The following is a 26475-nucleotide window of genomic DNA, read 5'->3' on the forward strand; positions in this document are numbered from 1 at the left end:
GAACATCTGAATGAGCCACTAGTGATCTTTGAAAGGAAGCAAAAATCAACAAAATCTCATGCACACCAGGAAGGATTTTAGGTTCAAATGTTATACCAAAGGACATGCTTCTTTATTCTGGGAGAAATGGCCTGTGAGAACTAAAAGAATGAAATAGAGTGGCTGTCCCTACATCACAGATGTAGTTGTAAGTGTAATAAGAATCCTTCTATGCCCTTATTGCCAGAAGAACAGACTTTGGTGCAGATGTTAAGGGAGGTGGGGGGGATTTGCAATTGTGGCAATGGAGCCACAACTATAAGCATGAATACAGCGGGCCTTCCCCTTACATGGAGGATCCATTCCGGATCCCCCCATGTAAGGGAAAATCTGCCTATGCTTGAGCCCCATAGGAAATAATGGGGCTCATGCATGTGGTAGAACGGCCACAGGTGCGTGCGCCATTGTTTCCCTCCTCAAGCAGCTTCTGAATAAGCTGGAAGCCACATAAAATGCATCCACACAAGGTGCGGGTGCACTGTAGTTATGAATGTTTACTTCTAGCTAATTGCACTCATAGGTGCTCAACAGAATGCCAAACATAAATTATACAGGGCGAGTAATATATTTTTTTCAGCATTGTAAGAAAGTTGCCTACCTAGCTATAGGCATTAACTTGAATTACAGGTGCTGTATAAATAGTACAAGGGAGAGGGGATACAATAGCTATTCACATATGTGTAGAGCTTCAATACAAGAATTATTACTAAACAGGATTATAATTTCTATTTCACTGGTGTGTAGGTGCTATCCAATCCTTCACATTTATGACTGATCCTTGAACAATGAATCACTACATAAGACAAAAATAAGCTGAATTGTTTTCTCACTATATGGGGTCTCCTGTACTCATAATGAAAAAGAATCCAGTCCTTTGAAATTAATATAGGATAGTTCTGTTGCCAGTTTTATTCTTGCACATGAAAATAAAATAAAAATTCTCATCACCTGCAAGATAGTGACTATTTTCTGCTAGTCTTACCAAGAGTCTTTACATTTGTAAGAATTGGTTTTATGCAAACTGCAAAGTACAATTGCAGTAGCTTCTGTTGTGTGACATGGATGTTTGCAAATGAATAATACCAGATATGTTGTTTGTGTCATTTTGATCAATTAACCAGGCCTTCTGTGCTTGCTGTGGGTGCTTTAGTGGAAAGATACATGCTTTTATAATTTGCAGAAACCTGAATGGTGGTGGTGGTGGTGGGGGGATGTCATTGTCTCATTCTCATATTGGAGGAGAGAAATAGCAAGTGAGTAAATGAACCTTTAATGGGATCCCTTGACAAGAACTATTTGGTGAATTTTTTCCCACAAAATTATTGTTGGAACAACAAAATATCCATGAACATTTCCCAGACTAAACCATAATATCCCATCTTATGTGACCTAATAGCAAAGCAAGCATCTAAGTATGCATAAGAAATGTTTGTTCAGTGAATTTGTTTACTGAAAACTATCCAAAGTAGAGGAATGTTTTCTTCAAAACAACAACCATAACCAACAACTAGTATTCCTTACAAAAGAGAGACCAGAGCATATTTTCAAAAAGCTAAAACACCAAAGGTTTCTCTTAATTTAAGACTTCTTTATTTTTCCACAAGACTTAAAACATGTGCATGCTAGCACCTCAGGTTTCATGGTTTCAGCAATTTTTCAAGTGTAATCTTTAAATTACAAACAGTAGGCACAGCAGGAATTATTTAACACTGATCCCTTAAAAACAAAGGTAAGTCAAATACCTGCATTTTTTTAAAAAATAGAACTTCAACTTTTTGATCTCCTGATATAAAATTCAAGTAGTTTTAAATAAGAGTAGAAAATTTGGTTTCCAAGACGACATATTGCAAAGATTCCAAAAAAGAAGGCTCCAATTACTTGCCCAGAGATTGAACAAAACATTATTCTCAGAATAACAGTCTAATCAAAGGACACTTGATGTGCAGAAGAGACTCCCAAAACTAGAGTATATCTTCCTTTGAAGGCATTCTAGAGTACCCGAATAAACCACATTCATTTTTTGCCGATGGTATACATTTATCTGCAATGTATTTCTTCAATGGAACACTACACAGTTATACAATATTATTTTCTTTAATCAAGATTTGCTCAAAATGACCTCAGTGTCCACAATGTTAATATCCACCTGACAAATTTTAAGGATTGTCTGTATCAAAGAATTTTCTAACCCTTTAAGTCAGAAAGGGAGAGAAATTAAACCATGTTTTTCACTTTGTAACACAAGGCTCAGAGCAGATGCTTCCAAGTGTTTGATCTCTCCCTTCCCCAATATTTTAGCCCAAAATAAAGCAGCTGTCTAGAAGAAGCTTCTTTTGTCACCATCTTCTGGGAGAAGAATTATAAATAAGAGTTCATCATAGATTGCCAAACAGTATCTTTAGGTGTCCTGGGAAATAAAATTAAGGGTCAATAAATGATACTGCAATGTATCTTGTTCCTTTCAAAATGGGAAGTCCTTCATGTAAGTGAGTAAGTCTTCCTGGATGCATGAAACTCCATCCTTTCCTGGGTGATTCAATTGAACAGTTGTACCTCAGAAATTTACATCCACCTCCCTATAAGAAAATAAGAAATAACATCCTGGATCAGTGGAAACTGGAAGTTATCAAGTGTAAAGTGTTCTGAAGGTCACAAAAATAACTGGCATTATAATTCCTTTGTGAAACAAGCATGGTAATTTTGTCCAGCAATATGAAATATCTGAAATTAACTTCATATCACATCTTAGGCTCTCATTCCAATAAAGATATAGGGCCTTAATGACCAGCCACAAAATAATGAGACCAGACACAAGATACTGAGTTAAACAAAGCCAACTTTATTTGACCTAAAACCTGTTTAAACTGAACCTGGAGATAAGCAGGGAGCAACCTGATACATATCCAGCTGAGGCCCAGATGTCAACCTGTGATCACTTCCTCAGCCTTTACTTGAGTGAAATACCTGACCTCAAGGGTAATCAAATATCGTTGGTTCCTTTCTGGCTGGCTGTTTACTGGAAGATAACATGAGGTTACTCATCACCCCCAAGTCTGTACATGAGAGAGCAACCCCCTCACTCAGTCCTCTAGGGGAGGCTATTTCCCCACCTCTCAACACTCCCCAATGGTGTGGAGGTGGTTCTATAGCCCAATCATCATCAAAAGGATCCCAAAAGAATGCACTTAAGTCTACTACCCCCCCCCCACACACACACACATAATCTGCCAATGACAATCTATTTCTAGCCATCACCTGAGCCAATTGACAATGTCTAACTGATACAGTGTAGGGTAAAGGGGGAAAAGGGGGGGGGGATTCCTCAAAAGGTTTCCCCTTTGACAAGGTTGTCAAGTTGTATCCGACTGTAGGGGGTGGTGCTCATCTCCAATAGAAAACTAAAGAGACAGTGTTGTCAAAGACAACTCTGGGATCATGTGGCCAGCATGACTGCACAGAATGTTGTTACCTTCCCACCAAAGTGGTACCTCTTTATCTGCTTGTACTTTTACATGCTTTTGAACTGCTAGGTTGGCAGACGTTGGGATTAGTGAAGCGAGCTCATCTGTCACAACTGCTGGCCTGATGACCTTGCTATCATCAGAGTAAGCATCTTAACTGCTGAGCACTACCCAGCCCCAAAATGGCCAGCAGAGTTGAAACTGCACAGAGAACAAGAAGGCTGGTCCATGAAAATCTCCAAAGAGGGCTTGTGAAGGGGTGGGAAAGTCATAGGAAACCACAAGCTATAGCTTGGTGCCCCGCATGCCAAGCCAATCAGATCTGACATGTGATTATGGAGGTCATCAAACTGTTCCCTTCCTGTAATGTCCTCCAGACACCAGGCTCAAGCACACATTCTCCCAATGGGTATTTCTACTGTGACAATAGCATGTTAAAATATGTTTTACCAGGCACTATCTTCAAACTCTGAACTTAGCATCAACACTACAATTCCCTAGACCTACTTCAACCTTCCCAAACCTGTAGTTGTGGTGGACTACAACTTCTACAATTATCTGCCAGCATATAAGAAACATTATTGTAACATTGCCCAGAACCAACATTTACAGTTAAGGAGCCAATTTCTTGTTTGTGTCTTCTAAGACCTTCTGTGGGAAATATGTCTGTGGAAACTAATTTGAGTGGTTGAAAGAGCAGTTTTAATTAACTGGAGGAGAATATCATAGGTTCCAAAATTACCTGAAAATCTTCTCCTACTTTGTTGAGAGCTATGTTGATTGTAAATGTAGATGAGTCATGATGAGGTCTGAGGGAACGTTGTCTGTCAGTAGTGTATTTTACAACAAAATTGAGCAGGGCATGACCCTGAAAAGAAATATTTATTTATATTGTTGTTGTTTTAAAAAGTACAACTCATTGTAAGGTGAGTATTCAGTAAAGCATTTAAATAATACTAGCACAGTGAAAATCTCCATGACTGCTGTTGCAGCCAATTAAACCATTGTTCAAGTGGTATGCAAGCAGCAATTTAAGCATGCTATTTTTATTTCTGCATTTCTGCAACTAAAACTGTATTGGATATTCCTAGTGCAAACTCTGAAAATGCAAAACCACTAAAGGCTTTGTAACAATACAATGGCATCCGTGGACATAGACTTGAACAGACATAGTTTAGAATATTTATATATTCATTTGGTGCATTTTCTTCTAGCTTCCTCCTTCATATTTAAATCCTTTTTTCATGAGCCTGCATGCAGGGACATCACCATCACCATCCACATGCTCCTATACTTAACTCACTCAAGTACTTCTCATTTAAAATTTTAAGAAATAGTTTTGATTTACCTTTGTATAGTATCCAGCAAACACTTTTAATGTTACAGGTGCAATGAATTCTCTAATAAAATGTAGCCATACACTTTCCAGCCCAATTTGCTTCATGTGAATGTCATCCGTTGGAACATTCTCATATCCTCCAGAAATGCGACTGTCCTAAGGCAAGAGAATACAGAGCAATTTTGTTTTGAAATAACTTATATATTTCACTGCCCTGGCTTCTTTACAAAGTCACAAACACTTCATAAGCATTGTATGTTTATATAACTCTAAAGTTACAATATTTCATTGGTAAGGAGCTAAGAACACAAAAGATTGTTCCTTTTATCAGTTAATTTAGGGTGCATTTATACAGTACAAATAATATAGTTTGACACAACTTTAAGTGCTGTAACTCCATCTTATGAAATCCTGTTATTTGTAGTTTTACAAGGTCTTTATCCTTCTCTGTCAAAGAATGCTGGCACCTCACAAAACTATAAATCCCAGAATTCTGTAGCATGGAGCCCTGGCAGTTAAAGCAGTATCAAACTACATTATTTCTAGACCTTTGGTAGTGGATAAATATTTCAATATATGTTGCACTGACAATTCTTTGAGCTTTAAAAGCTGACTAAATAGATTTTAGATACTCACATGCTTTTAAATATCCTGGCAGTGTTATATAGACCCAAATTTAATATTGAATAGAACAAAATAATAAATTCTTCAAAAAACATCACTTTAATATCTTCTTTCTTATTAGTTTATCATTTATTTACCACTACAGTGAGAGCAGTTCAGTAATGGAACCAATTTTCTAGAGAGGCTGGACATCTATCTGCTGGGGATGATCCTGCATTGAGCAGGGGGCTGGACCTGATGAGCCATAGGGACTCTTCCAACTCTATGATTCTGATGTATTACACTGACAAACAAAAAAATTTCATCACACTTTATGAAGTGAATGTGTAAAACAGATTTGAATTTAAAGTTATTGAGTGCTTTGATTTAAATCTATTGAGATCTTACATATGCTTTCTTATAGGGTATTTATTCTTTTGCTGGAACCAGCATGACACAATGGTTTCAGCATTGGTCTATGAATCTGGAGATAAGGGTTCAAATCTCTTCTCGCCATGGAAACCCATTGGTTGATCTTGAGCAACTCACACACTCTCGGCCTCAGAAAAAAACCCTGAGAGGGGGCTGCCTTAGGGCTGTCATAAGTTGGAACTCAATGGACATTCTGTCCCTTGACTGTGTAAATATGTGCCACACTAGGTTGGCTAACATTCGGAGTGGTCACAATACCATCCAGTAGCTCAATCTTCCATGTACCAAAGGGTCAGATCATGTTCATCTTTTATCAGCAATACATACACTTTCCAATATTATATAGACCGTTTATACAAATGATGCTTACGTGGTGTTTTCCACCAGACCATTGTCCATAATGTTCCATCTCCTGTACCAATTCATCACAGGCAGCTTCAGAAAATATGGGAAACCAAAATACATCTGGGCATGGCTACATGTGGGAAGCAGAAACATACATACTTTTGCATTATAATATTGTGCTCTGTACAGAATTCAACAAGGTTGTCATATTGCTTGTACTTTCCATCTTTAATTTAGACATAACAGAACATACATACAGAATCCTTGGTCCGTACCCAGACATATGCCTTTTTTATATGATTTGTTGTTGTTTTTAGCTTGTGGGTTTAATAAAAACTTTATGCTTTGGTTATTCTGTATAACAGATTTGGCCTGCTACATAAAAGAACCTATATGAAATCTCTAATTATCTGAAAGGAGAAACCATGTCAGTGGCTGCTTGGTTAAGTCAGTGTACAACAGTTTCCTCTCATATGCCCACAAGTGCCCACACCAGCATGTCATTCCAGCATTCATCTTTCTGGCACTCTGATACTTAGGAAAAAAATTTTTTTCTTTCCTAGTAATGTTTTTTCTCCTACCAAAATGTGCACTATAATACATGCTGAAAAAACAGTCTAAGTGTCTACTGATCCAAGGACCTCTACAGTCTTCCACAGTTATTAAGTCAGAAACCTACCTGCCATTTATTCTTGTGCCCTACTATCCTTAATCACATATATGAGAGAGAGGAGGGGGACATATGAACATGAGAACTCAGTATGTGGTAGAGTTGTGACATTTTATAGTCAATGCAAGAAACATACTCCATTATTAGTGGTAGGGTATTTTGGGTTGGAAAGCTACAGCTAAAAACAACAACACATATACAGACTTCAGGCAGGCTTGAGAAGGAAGTCTACTCTTCATGCTTCATTACTTATGCCAGATGATAAGTGTGAGGAAAATGGAAGGGAGTTTCATAGCAGGATTAGCATTATCATACTTTAACACTCCTTCATTTAATCAATATTTTGTAATTTTTAGTGCTTAAGAGGTTGATTGCAGAACATGACATGACATGACAATAAAATGGTACCCATCCCAAAGATTAAGGAGATTTATGCTGAGCTGTGCTAAGGTCACCCACCCTTGACAAAATTACACCAGTTTCAAAAGATGGAAAATTAACATTAAAGATATCTATACCTCTACAAGCAGTGGTACTTTTTTGTCCTCCTCAAAAAAGATAGACTAACACTGATTATTGTTAACAAGTGATAAAACTAAAAGGGAAAATACAGGAGAACACTAAACAGATGACAGTCTGATGGAAACTGGAAAAAGAAGGAAGCACAGCAATTCCACAATAAATCATGCTGGCCACATGACCACAGAGTAGTCTCTAACAATGCTGGCTCTTTGGCTTAGTAACGGACATGAGCACTGCTCCCTATGGTCAGACACAACTTGACAACCTTGTCAACAAGGAATACCTTTACCTTTATGGAAATATTCCTAATCTCAGCTAGTTGTCATGAATTAATATGGCACAAATCAGATTTACACCATCACAAGACACTTTAATAAACATTGTGTAGATCACAGTTCTTTTTCAATCATATAGTCCTAACAAATCCCCAACTTCAGCTCACCTTGTAAGCAGAATAGTGCCCCAACACAACTGTTTCTGGATGCTAGAGAATGAGGGATGAGCAGAGAAATTACACCTATTTTATTATAGCTGGGCAAGTTACAAAGTCACTTTCTGCAAAAAAAGATGATCTGTCATAGTATATCCAGCTACAGGAAAACAGCTGGACATATCCTTGGTCATCCCTCCACTGTACAATAATATGGAAATGGCTGTGTTGTAGGGATGGCTTCAATGCTTACAAGGTAATGGAGGAATAGTATTGGGAAATGTAGATATGTGATACACACACATCTTCTAATGATGGACTTTGGGCCTCATTTTGAAAATCACATTTTAAAATCTTCATGAAAGAGAACATCAACCTACCTGTTCCACTATATTTTCAGTGAAGATTTTTGAATAGTTGGGGTTTATATAGGTTTCCTTCCAGTCCTGGAAAGAATCATTTAAAGAAAAAAAAAGTGCTTGTCAGAACTTTTTTTTTTTTAGTTTAGTTTTATTCTACTCATGATAATATACATTGTCATAATATGTACATTGTCATAATATGTATATATATTCAAATCTAAGTTAAAACTTAATATTCTCTTCATATTTATGTGCAGATATTATTTCCAAATTGAAATTTCCATATGACATATAACACATAAGTTCTTTCTTTGTATGTGTTTCGTATTTTCTACTTCCTTTAATAACATATGCATTGTATGATTGTTTCTTTAAATTAAGTTTCCTTCTGTTTAAAGGTTATATTTTGTATAAACTTCCGTATCCTAAATGTTTCATTACTTTTACTGATCCTATTACCCATTATCTTTATTTTTTATACATTATTTCCATTTTCTTTTGCAATATTTATTAAATATTTCTGAGTCTTTCTCGCTTTATTCTTCAGACTTTCCATGAATAAAGTTTGTTAAATGATCCATTTCAGCCATCTCTTGTAATTTGAGTAGCCATTCATCAGTTGTAGGAGTCAGCTTTGTTTTCCATTTCTGAGCCAACAATAATCTTTCTGAAGTGATCATGTATAGTACTTTCTTCCAGTGTTGGTTTTCTAATGGGGGGGGGGGGGGTATTTTATTAATCATATTTAGAAAATATATTTCTGGGTCCATTTCCTATTTTATCTCCAAAATGTTGCAGATTTCTTTGTGTATGTGGCTCCAGAACTTTTTAATTTTTGGACACTCCCACCTCACATGATACCATGTACCCACTGATGATTGGCACTTCCAGAAAGTGTTATCAGGCCCTTTATATATTTTGGCAATCTTTGATGGTGTTAGGTGCCATCTAATTTCCATTTTTAAGTAATTTTCTCACAAATTTTGGCTTTTAGTAAATTTAAGTGTCTTTTTCCTTGCGTAATGCCAGCAGTCTAAACCAATGTCTCTTCCTAGATCTTTAGCCCAAAGAACCATGGAGTCTTTGATTGTATCTTGCTCTAGTTTCCTTTCCAGTAGTAGTTTGTAAAATTTAGATGTTAGTTTCTGATTTTCCAGTGTTAGAACTGTTTTTGAACAGCAGAAAATTGTGTAGAACACAGAAAACCTTCTTTAACTAAACAAGGTAACTATAAAATAAAAATTAAGCTTCAAAAAATACACTGCTAAATCCTCATATTTAATAATGCTTTTTCTTAAACATTTACATATGGAAGGAAAAGGTGCTTTTAAAATATGAAAATAATTTTACTGGTACATACCACAGGATTCTCAAAAATCTGCCAGAGGTCATTGTTGTAGTGAGATACATTGTAGTTGGCAGTTGATAAAAGCCTCCCAAACTCATATCTATTAGTGATGTACATAAAGACACCCTACCACCAGACAAAAACATCTTTATGTTACTGATTAATTTTGGGGGGGAAACAAATAAACAATAGTTCAATAAAGAAATAGTAATATTTTGAATAAATTTACTGAAACAGAATTTATGTTAGTCATAACCTCAATTCCATTTATTTTTAAGTGATCTAAATTTAACTTATTCTTGATTTATCACTGTATTCTTCTAGTTGTTCAAAATTCATGATCAGAATTGTTCATCAACCTATTTCTCAAATAAACACAAATCTATTTAAGGTATATTCCCATTTATATAAAATTCCAGCTGCTCGGGGTTCTTTGAAGCATTTAAGGGTGATCAACAGCTAATAGGGAGTGAGAAAGCATAAATTCCATTGAACACAGAGACTATTTTGTTCTCTTCCACAGGCAATCTGTGCCCGAAATGGTTGACTTATGCTGTTCATCGGGAACATTTTCAATATGAGGAAAAGGAGAAAAATCTTCTACACATGAGCAGCTCCATAGGCCCTTTCACACTATATAATTCCACACTATAAAGTGAAGTCATACATTCATAACTGTGGAGTGTGAAAAGGCCCAGTTCTGCATACAGAGATCTGGATTATGTCTCTAATATTGGTCAATTGGTAAGTGCCAATGAATATTGATCAGGATTCATTCACAGTGAATCCTGGTATTTCTGTCTGTATATTTTAAAGTAGTCATTTTAAGACATAAATGTCTAATAAATAACAATGTGATTTATTCAGATAAGTATGCCAGAAGAAAAGGAAGTCAAGATCATATAAGACTTTTCCAGTCTTATGAGGTATATGTTGACCTGAAATGAAAGTATTCATATTAGAATTGTTAGTTTGATGTGGAAAATGAAAGTTGTGACATCGCTGTGTAATACTTAAATAGTTAAAAAACCAAAATGTATATATAATTATAGAAAAAACTATATGATCCCAGAGGAACTAATTTAGTTCAATTTAGAAAAGTAATTTGGAAGAGAGATTATTTTCTCTTCTTCGACCAACGTATTACCGAATCATGTCTAAATGTTCAACTAAAGATACATTTTTGGCCATGGTCCAACAGTATGACTTTTCACAACAACATCCTTAATTAAGGATGCTTCAAGTTATCTGATTGCAGGGCGGGGGGGGGAGGCTGTAATAGTTTCTGGTTGACTGGTAGACAGTTATATACCAAGTCAGTCACTTGCAATCAAGGTTTCACCTATTCTAGACCTCATACTGATGAACTCCAGTCTGAACATACTAGCAGTATCTATTGAACCAATGGGATGGAACAAATTAAAAAAATTATTGGCAAAAAAGGCTGTTTGTCATATGTCTGCTATCAGTGATATAACTGAGCAAAGAGGAAGTAGGGATTCATTTACTATTTTAAAAATACAGAATCGTTCCAACAAGTAATTATAATAATAAGTGATGGTAACTTTTGCTAATATTTCACAATAATTCTATGATAAAGTCTGGTCTTACTATTAAATAGATCAAACATGTTCTCAGTCCATGGCTTTTATTTAAAAAAAAAATACAGGAAGAGGCATTATTGAAGCATTGTCAAAAACTGTTAACTTATGCATTGTGCAATTACTTCTTGCTTAACAGAAATACACCACCTCACTGGCCAGTTTTATGCTCCATTACTTCCAATGGAATTGCATCAGCATAGAACTGGGGAAATATAGTGATAAAACATGCTTCTGCTAGTGGGTGTATTTCAAAGTGGTTGCCATTCTTGTGGATATGAAGGGAAATAATAATATGTTCTTTTTCTCTAAAGCAGGAGAGACCATGAGTTTTCACCACAACAAGATACTAAGCAATATGCATTTGGGAATCAGCATAACACTTATCGAGAAAGAGTTCAAGATTCTATGACTCTAACAGAGAAGAAAGGTGAGTTAACTTGGCTTCAGTAATATAGAATCCAGTTATAATTACACAAAGCCCATTCAATTGTATTTACTCTATATACTCAGCTATGAGTCAACCTCGAGTATAACTCAAGGACAACTTCTGGGCCAAAAGTGTGGATTTTCATATGACCCTTGGATAAGTCAAGGGTCAGCTGGATCAAGGCTTTGGGAGTGATGGATCAGGCTTCCCAGCTTCTCCCTAGCTGAGCTGTCTCTGCAGAGGTTCAGGAGGACTTACTGTATTGACCTGTGTATAAATCGAGCTATGGTATTTGGGTCAAGTTTCTGACCTAAATTTCTCGATGTATAGATGATTATATACGGCAACTAAACGTGTATTTTACAGAGGTATTTGTTTCAGGAAAGAAACATCACTTATTTTGGTAATATATACCAATGTTTTTACAACTCTTCTATTTAAATACTATGCCATTTTGAACTTTAACTTCATGCCCCTAGCCTCCATAGGCTAACAATGATATGTAGCCTTGTTAAATTTGTTAACTAGCCGACCTGATTTTTATTATAAAAAGGAAATAAAATTGATATAGCTGAAGAGACAATAAGAACTCTTAGCTGAAATCTTCAATTTCCATCAATCTCAAAGGAAATCTCAATCAAATTAATGTTGTTCCAACTGAAGTTGCAGTAAAATAAATGGATTTTAACAGAGTAATCTGTTAACAGCTTAAACTGGATATTACTCAATATCTTTCAAAATGCATCTTTGTCAGGACAGGATGTTTGAATTTACTTCTAAGAAGCAGGAATTTAATATCATGTGTTATATTAAATTTTCACTGTTAATAGGATGAGGAAAACAACATTCTACTGATTATACCATACCATATGTAATCGTTAATGCAGGACTTCCTACATATAAATGCAGAATTTGTACTAGAAAATTTAATATGGTCAGATCAAAATGTACCATACTGCAGGTAGATATATTTCTACTGCAGAAAGACCATTTCACATCTTAAGCCTTGATGATATTGGACTACAATTCCCACTGTTTCACATCACTGTCCATGCTTGCTGGGTAGTGGAAGTAAAAAAATATGCTATCTGCTTAGGCAAGTGTTTTCTAATAGCCTATTCAGCTGGAAGCATGAGAAGCACTGGTAAAACTTATTTAATGTATAGCCTCATGAACCTTTGCACAAAGGGACTTCTTGCAATGGACGGGTTGCATCTCACACCAGTTGGAAGAAATGTTTTTGCCAACAGTCTCAAGAACTTGATCAGGAGGGCTTTAAACTGAGTTCCATGGGGAAGGGAGACAATATTAAGGAAGGCGAAAGGGCTGGAGAAAATAGTCAAACAGAGATAGAGGAAACAAGAAAAAAAGTGCAAGGATCCAACAGTGGGAGGCAAATAAACTTGCACAAGCAAAACGTAAATGGGACCCGTGGTCTGCGATGCCTCTACACTAATGCACAGAGCATGGGAAATAAGCAAGATGAACTCGAACTCCTAGTACAACAAAGCAAATACAGTGCTCCCTCGGGTTACGAAATTAATTCGTTCCGCGGCTAATTTCGTAACCCGAAAAACCTTCGTAACCCGAATTGCCATAGGCGCTAATGGAAAAAAAGCCGCGGCTCTGCCGCGGCTCCATTGAAAACAGCGCCGGGGTTTTTTCGTAACCCGAAAAAACCTTCGTAAGCCGAAACAATAAATCCCTATGGGATTTTTTCGTATCCCGAAAAATTCGTAAGCTGGGTAATTCGTATCCCGGGGTACCACTGTATGATATAATAGGCATCACTGAAACCTGGTGGGATGAGTCTCATGATTGGAATGTGGAAATAGAGGGGTATAACCTTTTTAAGAGAAATAGGCCAAACAGGAAAGGAGGAGGAATAGCACTATATGTCAGAGATATTTACACCAGTGAAGAGATCCAGGACATCAATCGTGGAAGCCAGGTGGAGAGCATCTGGATAAGAATCAAAGGGGAGGGAAACAACAAGGATGTTACGGTGGGAGTCTACTACAGACCCCCAAGTTAGACAGAGGAATTGGATGATGCCTTTCTAGAACAGATGACCACACAGTCAGAAAAGAGAGATGTAGTAGTGATGGGCGACTTCAACTACCCTGATATTTGTTGGAAGTCAAACTCAGCCAGATCCTCAAGGTCTAGCAAATTCCTCACTTGCCTGGAAGACTATTTCGTGGTCCAAAAGGTGGAAGAGGCAACAAGGGGGTCAGCTATTTTGGATCTGATCCTAACCAACAAGGATGACTTGGTTAATGGGGTGCAAGTGGTGGGATCCTTAGGTGAAAGTGACCATGTTCTCCTGGAGTTTGTTATACAATGGAGAGGAGAAGCCAGGCATAGTCAAACATGCATTCTAGACTTTAGGAGAGCGGATTTCAGTAAACTTAGAGAAGTATTGAGGGTGATCCCGTGGTCAGAAATACTAAAAGGGAAGGGAGTTCAGGCTGGATGGGAGTTTCTCAAAAGAGAGATACTGAAGGCACAATTTCAAACAGTTCTAGTGAGAAAGAAAAATGGGAGGTGTCTCAAGAAACCAGGATGGATGACTAAGGAACTTTCAACCGAGCTAAGTTTGAAACGGAACATGTATAAGAAAGGGAAAAAGGGGGAAATCACAAAAAAAGAATTCAAAGAAATAGCAGGCATGTGTAGGGGTAAAGTCAGAAAAGCTAAAGCACAGAATGAACTCAGGCTTGCTAGAGAGGTTAAGAACAATAAAAAGGGCTTTTTTTGGATATGTCCGCAGCAAAAGGAAGAAGAAGGAAACAATAGGGCCACTGTGTGGAGAAGATGGCAAAATGCTAACAGAAGACAGAGAAAAGGCAGAATTACTCAACACCTTCTTTGCCTCAGTCTTCTCAGAAAAGGCAAAGGGTGCTCAACCTGAGGATAATGGAGCAGAGGACAGAACAGGGGAATTTCAGCACAGAATAAGTGAAGAGATAGTAGAGGAATACCTTGTTAATCTAAATGAATATAAGTCTCCAGGACCAGATGAACTACATCCAAGAGTATTAAAAGAACTGGCAAATGTAATATCGGAGACATTGGCAATAATATTTGAGAACTCCTGGAGAACAGGAGAAGTCCCAGCAGACTGGAGGAGGGCAAACGTTGTCTCCATCTTCAAAAAGGGGAAAAAAGAGGATCCCAACAATTATCGTCCAGTCAGTCTGACATCAATACCAGGAAAGATTCTAGAGCAGATCATTAAACAGAGAGTCTGTGAACATCTAGAAAGCAATGCCATAATCACAAAAAGTCAACATGGGTTTCAGAGAAACAAGTCATGTCAGACAAATCTGATCTCTTTTTTTGATAAAATTACCAGCTTGGTAGATGAAGGGAATGCTGTGGATATAGTATATCTTGATTTCAGTAAGGCCTTTGACAAAGTTCCCCATGATATTCTTGCAAACAAGCTTGTAAAATGTGGGCTAGACAAGGCAACTGTTAAATGGATCTGTAATTGGTTGACTGGCCGAACCCAAAGGGTGCTCAACAATGGCTCTTTTTCCTCCTGGAGGGAGGACCTGGATGACAGAATTGGGAGCACACTTATCAAATTTGCAGATGACACCAAATTAGGAGGAATAGTTAATACTCCAGAGGACAGGACCAACATTCAAAATGATCTGAATAGACTAGAAAGCTGGGCCAAAGCTAACAAAATGAAATTCAACATGGAGAAATGTAAGGTACTGCACTTAGGGCAGAAAAATGAAATGCACAGATATAGGATGGGAGCCACATTGCTGAATGAAAGTACATGTGAAAGAGATCTAGGAGTCCATGTAGACCATAAGTTGAACATGAGTCAACAGTGTGATGCGGCAGCTAAAAAGGCCAATGCAATTCTAGGCTGCATCAATAAAAGTATAGTGTCTAGATCAAGAGAAGCAATAGTGCCACTGTATTCTGCTTTGGTCAGGCCCCACCTGGAATATTGTGTCCAGTTCTGGGCACCACAATTCAAAAAGGACATTGAGAAACTGGAGCGTGTCCAGAGGAGGGCGACTAAAATGGTGAAAGGTCTGGAAACCTTGCCCTATGAGGAACGACTCAGGGAGCTGGGGATGTTTAGTCTGGAGAAGAGAAGGTTAAGAGGTGATATGATAGCCCTGTTTAAATATTTGAAAGGATGTCACATTGAGGAGGGAGCAAGTTTGTTTTCTGCTGCTCCAGAGAACAGGACCCGGAACAATGGATGCAAGCTACAGGAAAAGAGATTCCACCTCAACATTAGGAAGAACTTCCTGACAGTAAGGGCTGTTTGACAGTGGAACAAACTCCCCCGGAGTGTGGTGGAGTCTCCTTCCTTGGAGGTCTTTAAGCAGAGGCTAGATGGCCATCTGTTGAGGATGCTTTGATTTGGATTTCCTGCATGGCAGGGGGTTGGACTGGATGGCCCTTGTGGTCTCTTCGAACTCTATGCTTCTATGAAACAGTTGTTGTACATCATTATCTGTAGATGTCTTCCTTCTACCTATTGTCTTTTGCCTTCTATCGCCTATCCAGTTATGACAACCCCATTAATTTCATAGGGTTTTCTTAGGCAAGGAATACTCAGTAATAGTTTTGTCAGTTCCTTCTTCTGAAATATAGCCTTCACCTCTATATTTTTATGAGGTCACCAAAAAGTAAATTATTTCTGCAAAAGATGTATAAATGGGCCTAACTGTTCAACAAAAAGTTGTATCCAATTATTGCTACAAGAACAGGAAAAGAAAAAAAAAACCTTTCCCTACAAGAATAATTAACTACTATAATGTACTCTACATAAGACTGTCCTTGAAAAGATTTTTGGAAACTACAGCTAGTACAAAATGCAGCAGCCTGTTGTCAGTTGCACATTTTGGAGAACATGTAACACTGGTCTCATAAGAATTACATTAGCTTCCAAACTGCTTTCAAACGCAGTCAAGGTACTGGTCTATACATAAATGGTCAAGACATCTGAAAGCCTATCTGAATCCTTTATGTTCAGTGGAGGCTCCACTGCATGTCCCACTACACTGTGAGGACAGGCAGGTGAGTACATCTCTCAGGACATTCTTTGTAGTAACACTCCAACTATTGAAATCCCTCCCAAAGGGCTCATATCGACTCCATCCCTTCTGAGGTTCTAGCAGGGCAGAGAAGGTGCTATTTCACTTGTCCTTTCCTTATTAAAATCAGTGCTGTCTGTATTTAGCATTTTTAACTGGCATTTTATTGTCTGGGATTTTAGAATTATTTTGCAAGAGTTTTAGTTTGTTTTTAATTGTTTTTATAGATGTATATCATGTTTGAAATGTTTTTCTTTATTGTACATTCCTTTGGAGACCCTGGTGAATTGAGAGGCAGTGACCAAATTCCTTAAAGAAAGAAAGAAAGAAAAATGGTAATAAATGAATAAAAAAAGAATGCAGAACCTTTGGGGGTCTGAGCATATGGAATGTTTCCGCAGAGGGGGAGTCTTTTTCCCTTTGTAAAGTCTAAAATGAAGGAGGAGAAGCACCACATCAGTTAAACTTTTATTGCTCTCTTTTGCATTGTTAAGGCTGTATTAAGCTCTCACTGCCGTGTTAGATAAAGAACATCCTTTAATCAAAAGATGTATTCCAAAGGAACCTTTAGAAGCAGCATGCAGTTCCAAGCAAAGCTCATTATGTATGGGTTAAAAAAGCTGGATCAATCAACCCCTTATCATCTGCAGTAATGAACATACAAATACATATAAGCTCATTCCAGGTTGTTTCACAGCATAAAAAAGGGAGAGGGGGCTTTTCTTTTTCCTGATGAGCAACCAAGTCAGATTAGTTGAAGAGGAGCACATGGTAGCACAGACTGCAATAAATGATCCCAGGAAGGCTAAAAACAAGACAACAGTGATTGGGCTATTCTGCAGAATGCGTACAAACAAAAGAAAATCATGCCTTGTTAAAGGAAGGAAAAAACTTTAATACTTGCCAACTTTTCTTGTTCAATTCAGCAAAATTATTTTTCAATGCTACATTGCCTGGAAATAGCTGTCATTTGTTTCTGCTCTGGAACTGATGTAAATATCAGTACAAATACAGATTTACATTTGTATTGCAGTGATATTCATATATGTTTTTATATCTATTATCCATTAAATACTGTTAAAGACAAAGAATATGGCTCTTGTTTAGCAAGATTTAATCTGCCTTGAAATAATAAAATGTATCCTTCATGCCTTTAAAAGAAGGCAATTCTAAAATGTAACAATATGACATCAGTACAGTTGGCCCTCCATTTTTATGGGGGATCTGTTCTGCAAAAATAGAGGGTCGCACATATTCAAGTACCATTGGCTTGAATGGGGCATGCCCCCATGTGCACGGCCTGTGCGCCCCTCTGTGGATATTCAAGGGTGTGGATTTCAGATATGCGAGTTAGGAGGGGCAACTGTACTATTATATTTCTCGCATAATATGCAGCATTTGCTTTTATCAACCTCAAAAAGGATTTTTTTAAAAAAAATCAGTATGGTACTGTAATCTGTAATTACTATTTCAAATAGGTATAATAAATAAACACTATACAAAGTAATTTTGTATTCAGAATTAGGCAGCATACAATATTTATGAATGTTGTGCATATTTATGCAAAACAGTTATATTTTGAATTAGTTAAATTGCTGCCATTGTAACTTTGGGAAGATGTTTTTAAAAATTACAAAAATTGGCTAGTACTTTTGATATGAAAGAAAGAGCAACAACCAAACTTTTTGCAGGCCATTTTCACAGCAAACGCAATACATGCATCTTACCATTTCTCTGGCATTCCTGCAAAGAGCCATGTCAGGATCCAATCTGTCACGTGCAAAATAGCTTCTTTCTTTCATCTCAGATCTGAGAGTCTGTCCTTTGATCAAGTATATATTAGCCACAAAAGGGACATTCCATACACCTCTATGAAAGAAACAGAGATGAGTATATTATTTACATAAGTGGGGACAAGATGAATGAGTTGTGAGTGAGGCATTTGGCCACACAAAGGTCTTCACACCTCCTTTTATGCATACAAGGAAATAAATCATTTAGTCTACCATTAATTAAGTATGTTGTTTCATCTGATTGTATAAACTCTAGTTAATGGTTTTGGAACAATTTCAGATATTAAGCCAGCTTCAAACCATAGATTTACTAAGTGAGATGAAGCATGAAAATACACACAATGGAAGACTTATTAGTTTGTTTGCTTATTTGTATACCATTTGCTTGCTCATGAAGGACAAGGCTATAAAGGTAAAAGATAAAAGTTTCCCCTTTGACAAGTTTGTCTAGTTATGTCCAACTGCTCATCTCTGTTACTAAGCCGAGGGAGCCAGCATTGTCAATGATGACTCTGTGGTCATGTGGCCAGCATGACTAAACACCAAGGTGCACTGAACACTGTTACCTTCCCATCAAAGTGGTTGGCAGAAGCTGGGACTAGTGATGGGAGCTCACTTGATCACGTGGTGCTTGGGTCTACAATTGCCAGTCTGCTGACCTTGCGATCATCAGTCTTAACTGCTAAGCCACCGTGTCACCTGGCTATACATATCACCAAAACCATTATATCTGCCTTTCAGTTGACACTGAGTTGTCTGAATGTGACCAAAATAATTAAAAATCTTGCAAAGCAGATTTTTTTTTCTAATGTTCTGTTCAACTCTATTTATATTACACTTCATCCTTTCAAAGCTAAATGGATCACATAACTATATTGTTGTGGCACTGTTTTTACACTTGGATCAGTGTAAACTGCTGTGGAAGTATTTTTATGACCAGCATTCTTTTCCTGTGGAACCCATAAAGCAAATTCCCTGTTCTGAAACTTAGAGAAAATCATGCCATTCCAAATTAGATGAAGGGGGAAAATCATAATATCTGAAAATACAACCATGGAGAAATGCATACTAAATCATTCTAAATTTAATTCTAACAACCAGCTACATCTTCATGAATATAACAACAGTTTAGCAATAGCAGGTGGATGAACAACAAAGAAGCCAGATCACAGCAGATAACTCCCTTGATGTTGATAGGAGAAAAGAAAAATCGCTTTCAGATTGGAATCAATTTTTAATTTAATTAAAACTGTATATAGAGTTCAATCTCTTTAAAAGAGCTCAGTATAATTAGCAGATTGTATCTACTTAGGTACCTGCATAATCATAAACAGATTACGATCAAATAAAGGCAAATTGTGATGTTGCACAACCCTTGCATTCTCAGGAGAGGAGTAGAGACATAGCTACATTTTCTCGATCATTGTGCAAAGGGAGCCAACAGTATGACCATTATGCCATGGGTCGCATAGTGCAATGGGCATAAGAGTGCTATAGGACTTGTTATACAGTTAGTTTGTTTGCTTGTTTAATATGCCACCTTTCTCCTAAATTGGACCCAAGGAGGTTCACAAAATATTTTTTAAAGTACAACTTTAAAAACAGAATTAAAAATATCACATTAATTTAACAAGTTAAAAATATAAAATCATTACAAATGTTAAAAGCAAATACCCCAGTAAGCATCCTCCCTGGGTGCAGTTACATAATAAAAGCCTGTTAAAAGAAAAGTTTTAGCTTGTTGGCAAAAGGAGACTAGACAGGGGGTCAACCTAGCCTCTCATGGGAAAGAGCTACAAAAGGTGGGACCAACCACTGAGAAGGTTCAATGGGACACAACAATGGCACAATAGACAGTACACACTCTGATACACTTTGTTGCAATTCACTACAGTGGTTGCAAGTCCTGTCAGGGATGTAGCTATGGGGCAAAGAACCATAATGATTCACTATGGCCCAGTACAAACAGGTGCTTTGTGGCATGCTGGCGGCGATTTTAGGGTTCAGGAGCACACAGCAACTGCACACTCCTGAACCCTAATATGTATGGGCAGCGCCATCTTAATGCAGTGTCATCCATACAGCATGCACGTCCATGACGTGTCTTGTGCGACGTTTCCAAATGGCGCAGTGCACAAGACACGTCACCGTGACACCCCAGGGCACAAATGGCAGCTTGGTGGCATCACGGGAAGGAAGTCCAATTCGGAGTTCCTTTTTGGGGTGGATCATTGTCACGGCCATGCGGTTGCCACGGCAATGATCTGGAGGAGAAATTCTTCTAATCTGTACCAGGCCTATATCGCCTGTTTTATGCTAAAGGAGAAAGCCATCCATCCATCCATACGGGGACAGTAGAGAAATCTGGGGGTGGTGAGGTGTGCTGAAGAAATTTAATACAGATAGTGCCAGAATGTTAACAGGCTTTTTATAATAATGATAAGAAGAAGAAGAAGAAGAAGAAGAAGAAGAAGAAGAAGAAGAAGTGGTGCACAATATCTAGATCAATGACTTTCTTCTGGGGTTTAGTGAGAATTTTCCAGGAGTCCAGAATTTTTAAAAAAACTACAGTCAACCCTCCACATCCATGGATTTTTTATCCAAGGATTCAGCAAACCTTGGTTTTGCCATTTTACATAATGGACACCATTTTACTATGCCAATTTATTTAATGGATTTTGGTATCCATAGGAAATGCTAGAGCCAAACCTTAGTGAATACCATAGGTCGATTTTATTAGGTTTTTAAAATGTGGGTAGTATTTTACTTTTCTTTTTACTTTTTATGCAAGACAGGAAAGAAGAAAGGCTGAGGGGGCTGTATATTATCACAGCCTTTTTACCCAAACATGGGTTGAAAATACCTTTACTAGACCAATTTTTAAAGGTTAGTCACATTTCAGTTGAAGACTGAAAACCTCTGGTGAAGCTAAACTTGGCATATGCATACCATTTCTCTATACAGTATGTCTGAAACTACAACCCAGCTCTAGTGCCTGAGCATCTCTTATTCATAAGGCTGAATTCAGTTTTAGTCTCAACTAGAGTAGAACTGCCCTCTGAGACTCATATTGGTGTTGACTAACATGCATCATTAATTTCTGTGAGTCTCCTCTAGCTGGAATAGAACTGGATTTAGCCCATATATGTGGTAAAAAACAACACAAAAACATAACAAAACAGAATTGCCAGCTATATCAGTCGGCCCTTCTTCTACACCGGATTTTTTATACACGGATTCAAGCATACACGGTTTGAAAATGTTCCAAAAAAGTATAAATTTACCTTGATGTTCCATTTTTTATTAGGGACATCATTTTGCTATGTCATTATATTTAATGAGACTTGAGCATACACTGATTTTGTTATACACGGGAGATCTTGGAACCAAACCCCAGCGTATAACAAGGATCCACTGTATATCTCTGTGTGGAACAACTAAGCAACAGAAAATTAACTTACACTCTGTTTCCTTGGACAATATCCACATAGTCTTCAGATCGAGCATAATACCCATCAGCACTTAGTGCACCCCAAAAGTTGGACCAGAGCTTTCCATGACGGATTACAAGAGGAGCAATCATCTTTCTATTTTGAAAAAAAAAACCAAGTTAAATTGGATGCTAACAACAAGTGCTAATCTTAATGCTAAAATTTAAATAAGCATTTCTATATTAGGGAGCTGGAAGGAGAAAAGGAGGAAAAAATAGCACCTTTAGATTTCCCATTTGTAGTCACTATCTTGTGATATGCCCAGAAATAATGGGCATTTCTCAATACTGCCCAGACACATAGAGATTTAGCTACTCTTCTAGTTTTACTCATAGATATGTATAGTGATTACTTTAACACAGCAACAAAGTGTGAAATTCAAAAAATACTCATAATGCAACAACTGCAGTGGCCATGAAGCTGAGTGGAAAAGTACACGTTCTGTGTGCCAGCAGTAAAACAGCGCTAGAGAGTTTTCCAGGCCTCCAGAGCCAGTTGTGCGAGAGGCACAATGTTGTTGTTGTGTGCTTTCAAGTCATTTCCAACCTATGGTGACCCTAAAACAAACCTATCAGAGGGCTTTCTTATCAAGATTTTTTAAGAATGGGTTTGCCTTGCTTTCTTCTGAGGCTGAGAGAGTGTGACTTACTCAAGTTCAACCAGTGGGTTTCCATAGAATAGTGGGGATTCAAACTCTAGTCCAACACTCAGCCACTACACCACACTGGCTCTCTCTTTAGCAACATAAGGAATTTGATGATGTTTGATGACCCCCCTCCTTGTTTAGCAAATCCCAGTGTTCTACCAGTAGAAGATTACAACTTGATAATGGTCTAACTACTTTTCTTTAATGTTACAGCTATTTCAAGGAATTAGTAAAAATATTGAGACAGACATTGAAATAAATATAGCACAGGAATTATTAATAATAATAGGTTTTATTTTTTGGTAAGGGTTCCTCTGTTTCCCCATTTTAAACATACCTATTTTGTTCTATAAGAATTTTTAATGTATTTGGGTTTGTTAAAACAACATCTGCATCTATGCTGAAATAATAGTCACATTCTTTATTCTGCCGACAGATATCCCTTGAAAAAGAAGAGAAAAGCAAGTCATTACCATTGTAAACATGTCCATTTCCAAACAATTCTTCTTAGCTTTAAGCAGATGGTTGTACTGATATACAGACTGTATAAATTCTAAGAATTTTCCTTGATTAAATTTGTTACTTAAATATCAGACTAAGCAAGTTAATTTCATAGAATCATAGAATCATAGAGTTGGAAGAGACCGCACGGCCCATCCAGTCCAACCCCCTGCCATGCAGGAAATCCAATCAAAGCATCCCCAATGCTTAAAGACCTCCAAGGAAGGAGACTCCACTACACTCCGAGGGAGTGCGTTCCACTGTTGAACAGCCCTTACTGTCAGGAAGTTCTTCCTAATGTTGAGGTGGAATCTCTTTTCCTGTAGCTTGCATCCATTGTTCTGGGTCCTGTTCTCTGGAGCAGCAGAAAACAAGCTTGCTCCCTCTTCAACATGATATCCTTTCAAATATTTAAACAGGGCTATCATATCACCTCTTAACCTTCTCTTCTCCAGGCTAAACATCCCCAGCTCCCTGAGTCGTTCTTCATAGGGCAAGGTTTCCAGACCTTTCACCATTTTAGTTGCCCTCCTTTGGACACGCTCTAGTTTCTCAATGTTCTTTTTGAATTGTGGTGCCCAGAACTGGACACAATATTCCAGGTGGGGCCTGACCAAAGCAGAATACAGTGGCACTATTACTTCTCTTGATCTAGACACTATATTAAAGAATAACAAACATTTTTAATGTGAAGTCGAAGGCTGGCGAAGATGCTGGCGAAACATCAGGAAGAAACTCTGCTAGAACATGGCCACATAGCCTGAAAAACCCACAAAAAACTAACAAACATTTTTGTTAATTAATCAGTTAGGAGAAAGAGTTGAGAGGTTGTCCTATAGCAATAGATTTTGGATTTTGTTATTTTGTCTTTTATGGTTGTATTTTTTTATAGTTTTGTCTTTTTTAAGTTGCTGTTGCTGGGCTGGGCTTCCTCAGAATGCTTCTAAGAGGCAAATACAGCAATATGCATGTCATACAACTCTAGCAGGAATAAATGCTGGAATGCTGCTTTATCATTATGAGAGCATGCCCTGATCTTTCTTCCATTTACAAACTTTTCTGAATTTGCAGAAGCTCTTTCAGTCTTCTGTAAACAGCAAGAGTAAACAACACAGTTATTCAATTAACTATGTTTTCCCATTATGTCTGAACTGAGCTAAATCAAGATTAAAAAAAGAGTGATAAATCCAAGGTCATGCAGAGATCTTCATAGATAAGTGGAACTAGAATCCAGGTCTAAAGTCCCAATGCAACAATCCAACTGCAACAGCTCATCATATAGCAATAAAATAATAATTCTACTACAATATGTGAATTTCTTTTAAGTTAAGGAAAGGATAGTTTTATACAACAGAGTACCATCTTCTACTCTCTGCTGAACTGCTTTGATTACTGTTCATAGTATGTTGGGGAGAGGACAAAGGTCCACAGTCTGATCATGAAAGATGTTGTTTATCAATTCCACATCACCATGCACAGATGTGAAAGATGGACAGTGAAGAAAGCCAAAAGCAACTCATTTGAGATGTGGTACTAGAGAAACATTCTGAAAACATCATGGACAGCCAAGAAGACAAACAAATGGATTCTAGAACAGATTAAACCCAAACTCTCCCTGGAAGCCAGGATGACTAAATTGAGATTGTCATACTTTGGCCACATTATGAGAAGGCCAATGATTCATTATAAAACACAATAATACTAGGAAAGGTAATAGGGAGCAGAAAAAGATGGAGACCACATGCTGGATGGATGAACTCAATGAGGAAGACCATGGGCATGAGACTGCAGGCCCTGAACACAGGGGTCTCATCCATAAGGTTGTCATGAGTCAAGGTCAACTTGATACCAATTAACAACAGCAACAACACGAACATTCATGAATCTGGCATCTTCTGTTCTATCTGAATCTACTACAGCCTGGACAAAGTGACACATTAGTGCAGCCTGATGATAAGATAAAAACCAACTGTATGCTTTGAGCCCAAAATGTCTTCCAAACTATAAACTGAAGAAATTATCTTTCAGTGTTCTGTAAAAGAGTGATTTGAAATGCAAAAACATTTTGGTTTCTTATGGACCTTTTAATAACACAGACCATATTCTGTTTGGTTTCCACAACACATTCTACATGGGATTGCCTTTGGAAATGTCAGAAATTTCTGCTGTCCTAGACAGTTGATTGGGGCTAGTTGTAAGGATTATACAAATCTCTTGTTAAATCAGCTTCACTGGGTACCAGTCTGTTTCCAGGCACAATTCAAAGTGGTGATTATGACCTATAAAGCCCTACCACTTACATTTAGACTATATGAGAGCTTGTATCACCCCATATAACCCTGCCTGAGTCTTATGATCTTCAGAAGTGGGCTTTCTCTCAGTCCCACCATGCTTACAGGTTTATCTGGTGAAAACACAGGTGACAGTCTTGGTGGCTGCTCCTACACTATAAAACTCTTTCGCAATGGAGGCACAGTTAGCTTCCTGTCTGCTCTCCTTGTGTCCTTTTCATTTAAACATGCCTTTAATTTTTAACTAGTTGGAACAGCAAGCTATTTTTAACGTGGCATGTTGTACCTTTTACTATGTTTTGAATGTGTTTTCAACAATTTTAACTTAATATTTTAATTGGCTTGCTTGTTTAATTAAAAAAAAACACTTTTCATTATACAGTGGGCCCTTGGTATCTACTGGGGTTGGGTTCCAGAACCCCCATGGTTACTGAAATTCATGGATGTTCAAGTCCTATTAAATACAATGGCAAGGTAAAATTGTGTCCCTTGTATAAAATGGCAAAATCAAAGTTTGCTCTTTAGAATGTATACTTTTAAAAATATTTTCAAATCATATTTTGTTTTAACTTGTATTACATGTCACTTTGGCTCCCATATTGGGAGAAAGGCAGGATATATATTAAATAAATCCATAATAAAAGTGTGGTCAAATGGTGAAGTGTCCATTCAGACTGTTTACCTCTGAAGACTTATGAATCCAGTTAGATGCCATAATTTTTTTGGTGCATTTATCAAGCTTATACATTTTCTCTTTAAGATTTGCACTTCGTAATTATGCTTTGAAATTGAAGGGAGGGTGGTAAGGATGCATGGAAATCATGCTGGGTATCCTAGAAGGAACAGAAACTTTGCTAGAGTTCCAAATGAAGTTTTCCAAAGTTTGAAGTTTCATTGGGTTTTTCTGTATTGGTCAAAAGGTCTGGGTTGCCCCAATCCTTGCATTTTCTAGAGTAGATAACATAGGCCAAAAGGTAGACCAGACACATGTGCAGAGGATCCAGCCTGATCCTGGGATAAACAGCCAATACCCCAGGTTATTCTACCCTGGGTTTCAGCAGAGTTTCCTGGAAACACAGCACAAACCCTGGGTGTT

The 26475-nt window shown here is 37.5% G+C and overlaps 1 protein-coding gene across 4 annotated transcripts in view; it reads right to left on the bottom strand.

Annotated features, from left to right (window-relative positions):
* Positions 1-1622: 1622 nt before the first annotated feature.
* The window catches only part of PLOD2 (procollagen-lysine,2-oxoglutarate 5-dioxygenase 2), an 85873-nt gene continuing 61020 nt past the window's right edge, over positions 1623-26475 (bottom strand). For 3 of the 4 annotated variants that reach the window (XM_042459045.1, XM_042459043.1, XM_042459044.1), the window contains 10 exons: positions 22925-23029; positions 21912-22037; positions 18385-18526; positions 17024-17086; positions 9564-9677; positions 8222-8287; positions 6245-6349; positions 4849-4995; positions 4243-4368; positions 1623-2615 (listed from right to left, as the gene is read on the bottom strand). In XM_042459045.1, coding sequence (XP_042314979.1) covers positions 2460-2615; positions 4243-4368; positions 4849-4995; positions 6245-6349; positions 8222-8287; positions 9564-9677; positions 17024-17086; positions 18385-18526; positions 21912-22037; positions 22925-23029 — 1150 coding nt within the window. In that variant the 3' untranslated portion in view covers positions 1623-2459. The remainder of the gene's footprint in view (positions 2616-4242; positions 4369-4848; positions 4996-6244; positions 6350-8221; positions 8288-9563; positions 9678-17023; positions 17087-18384; positions 18527-21911; positions 22038-22924; positions 23030-26475) is intronic. The other variant, XM_042459046.1, reaches the window with a different exon arrangement.

This window comes from Sceloporus undulatus, chromosome 3 (genome assembly GCF_019175285.1).
Source record: "Sceloporus undulatus isolate JIND9_A2432 ecotype Alabama chromosome 3, SceUnd_v1.1, whole genome shotgun sequence".
NCBI classification, from domain to species: Eukaryota; Metazoa; Chordata; class Lepidosauria; order Squamata; family Phrynosomatidae; genus Sceloporus; species Sceloporus undulatus.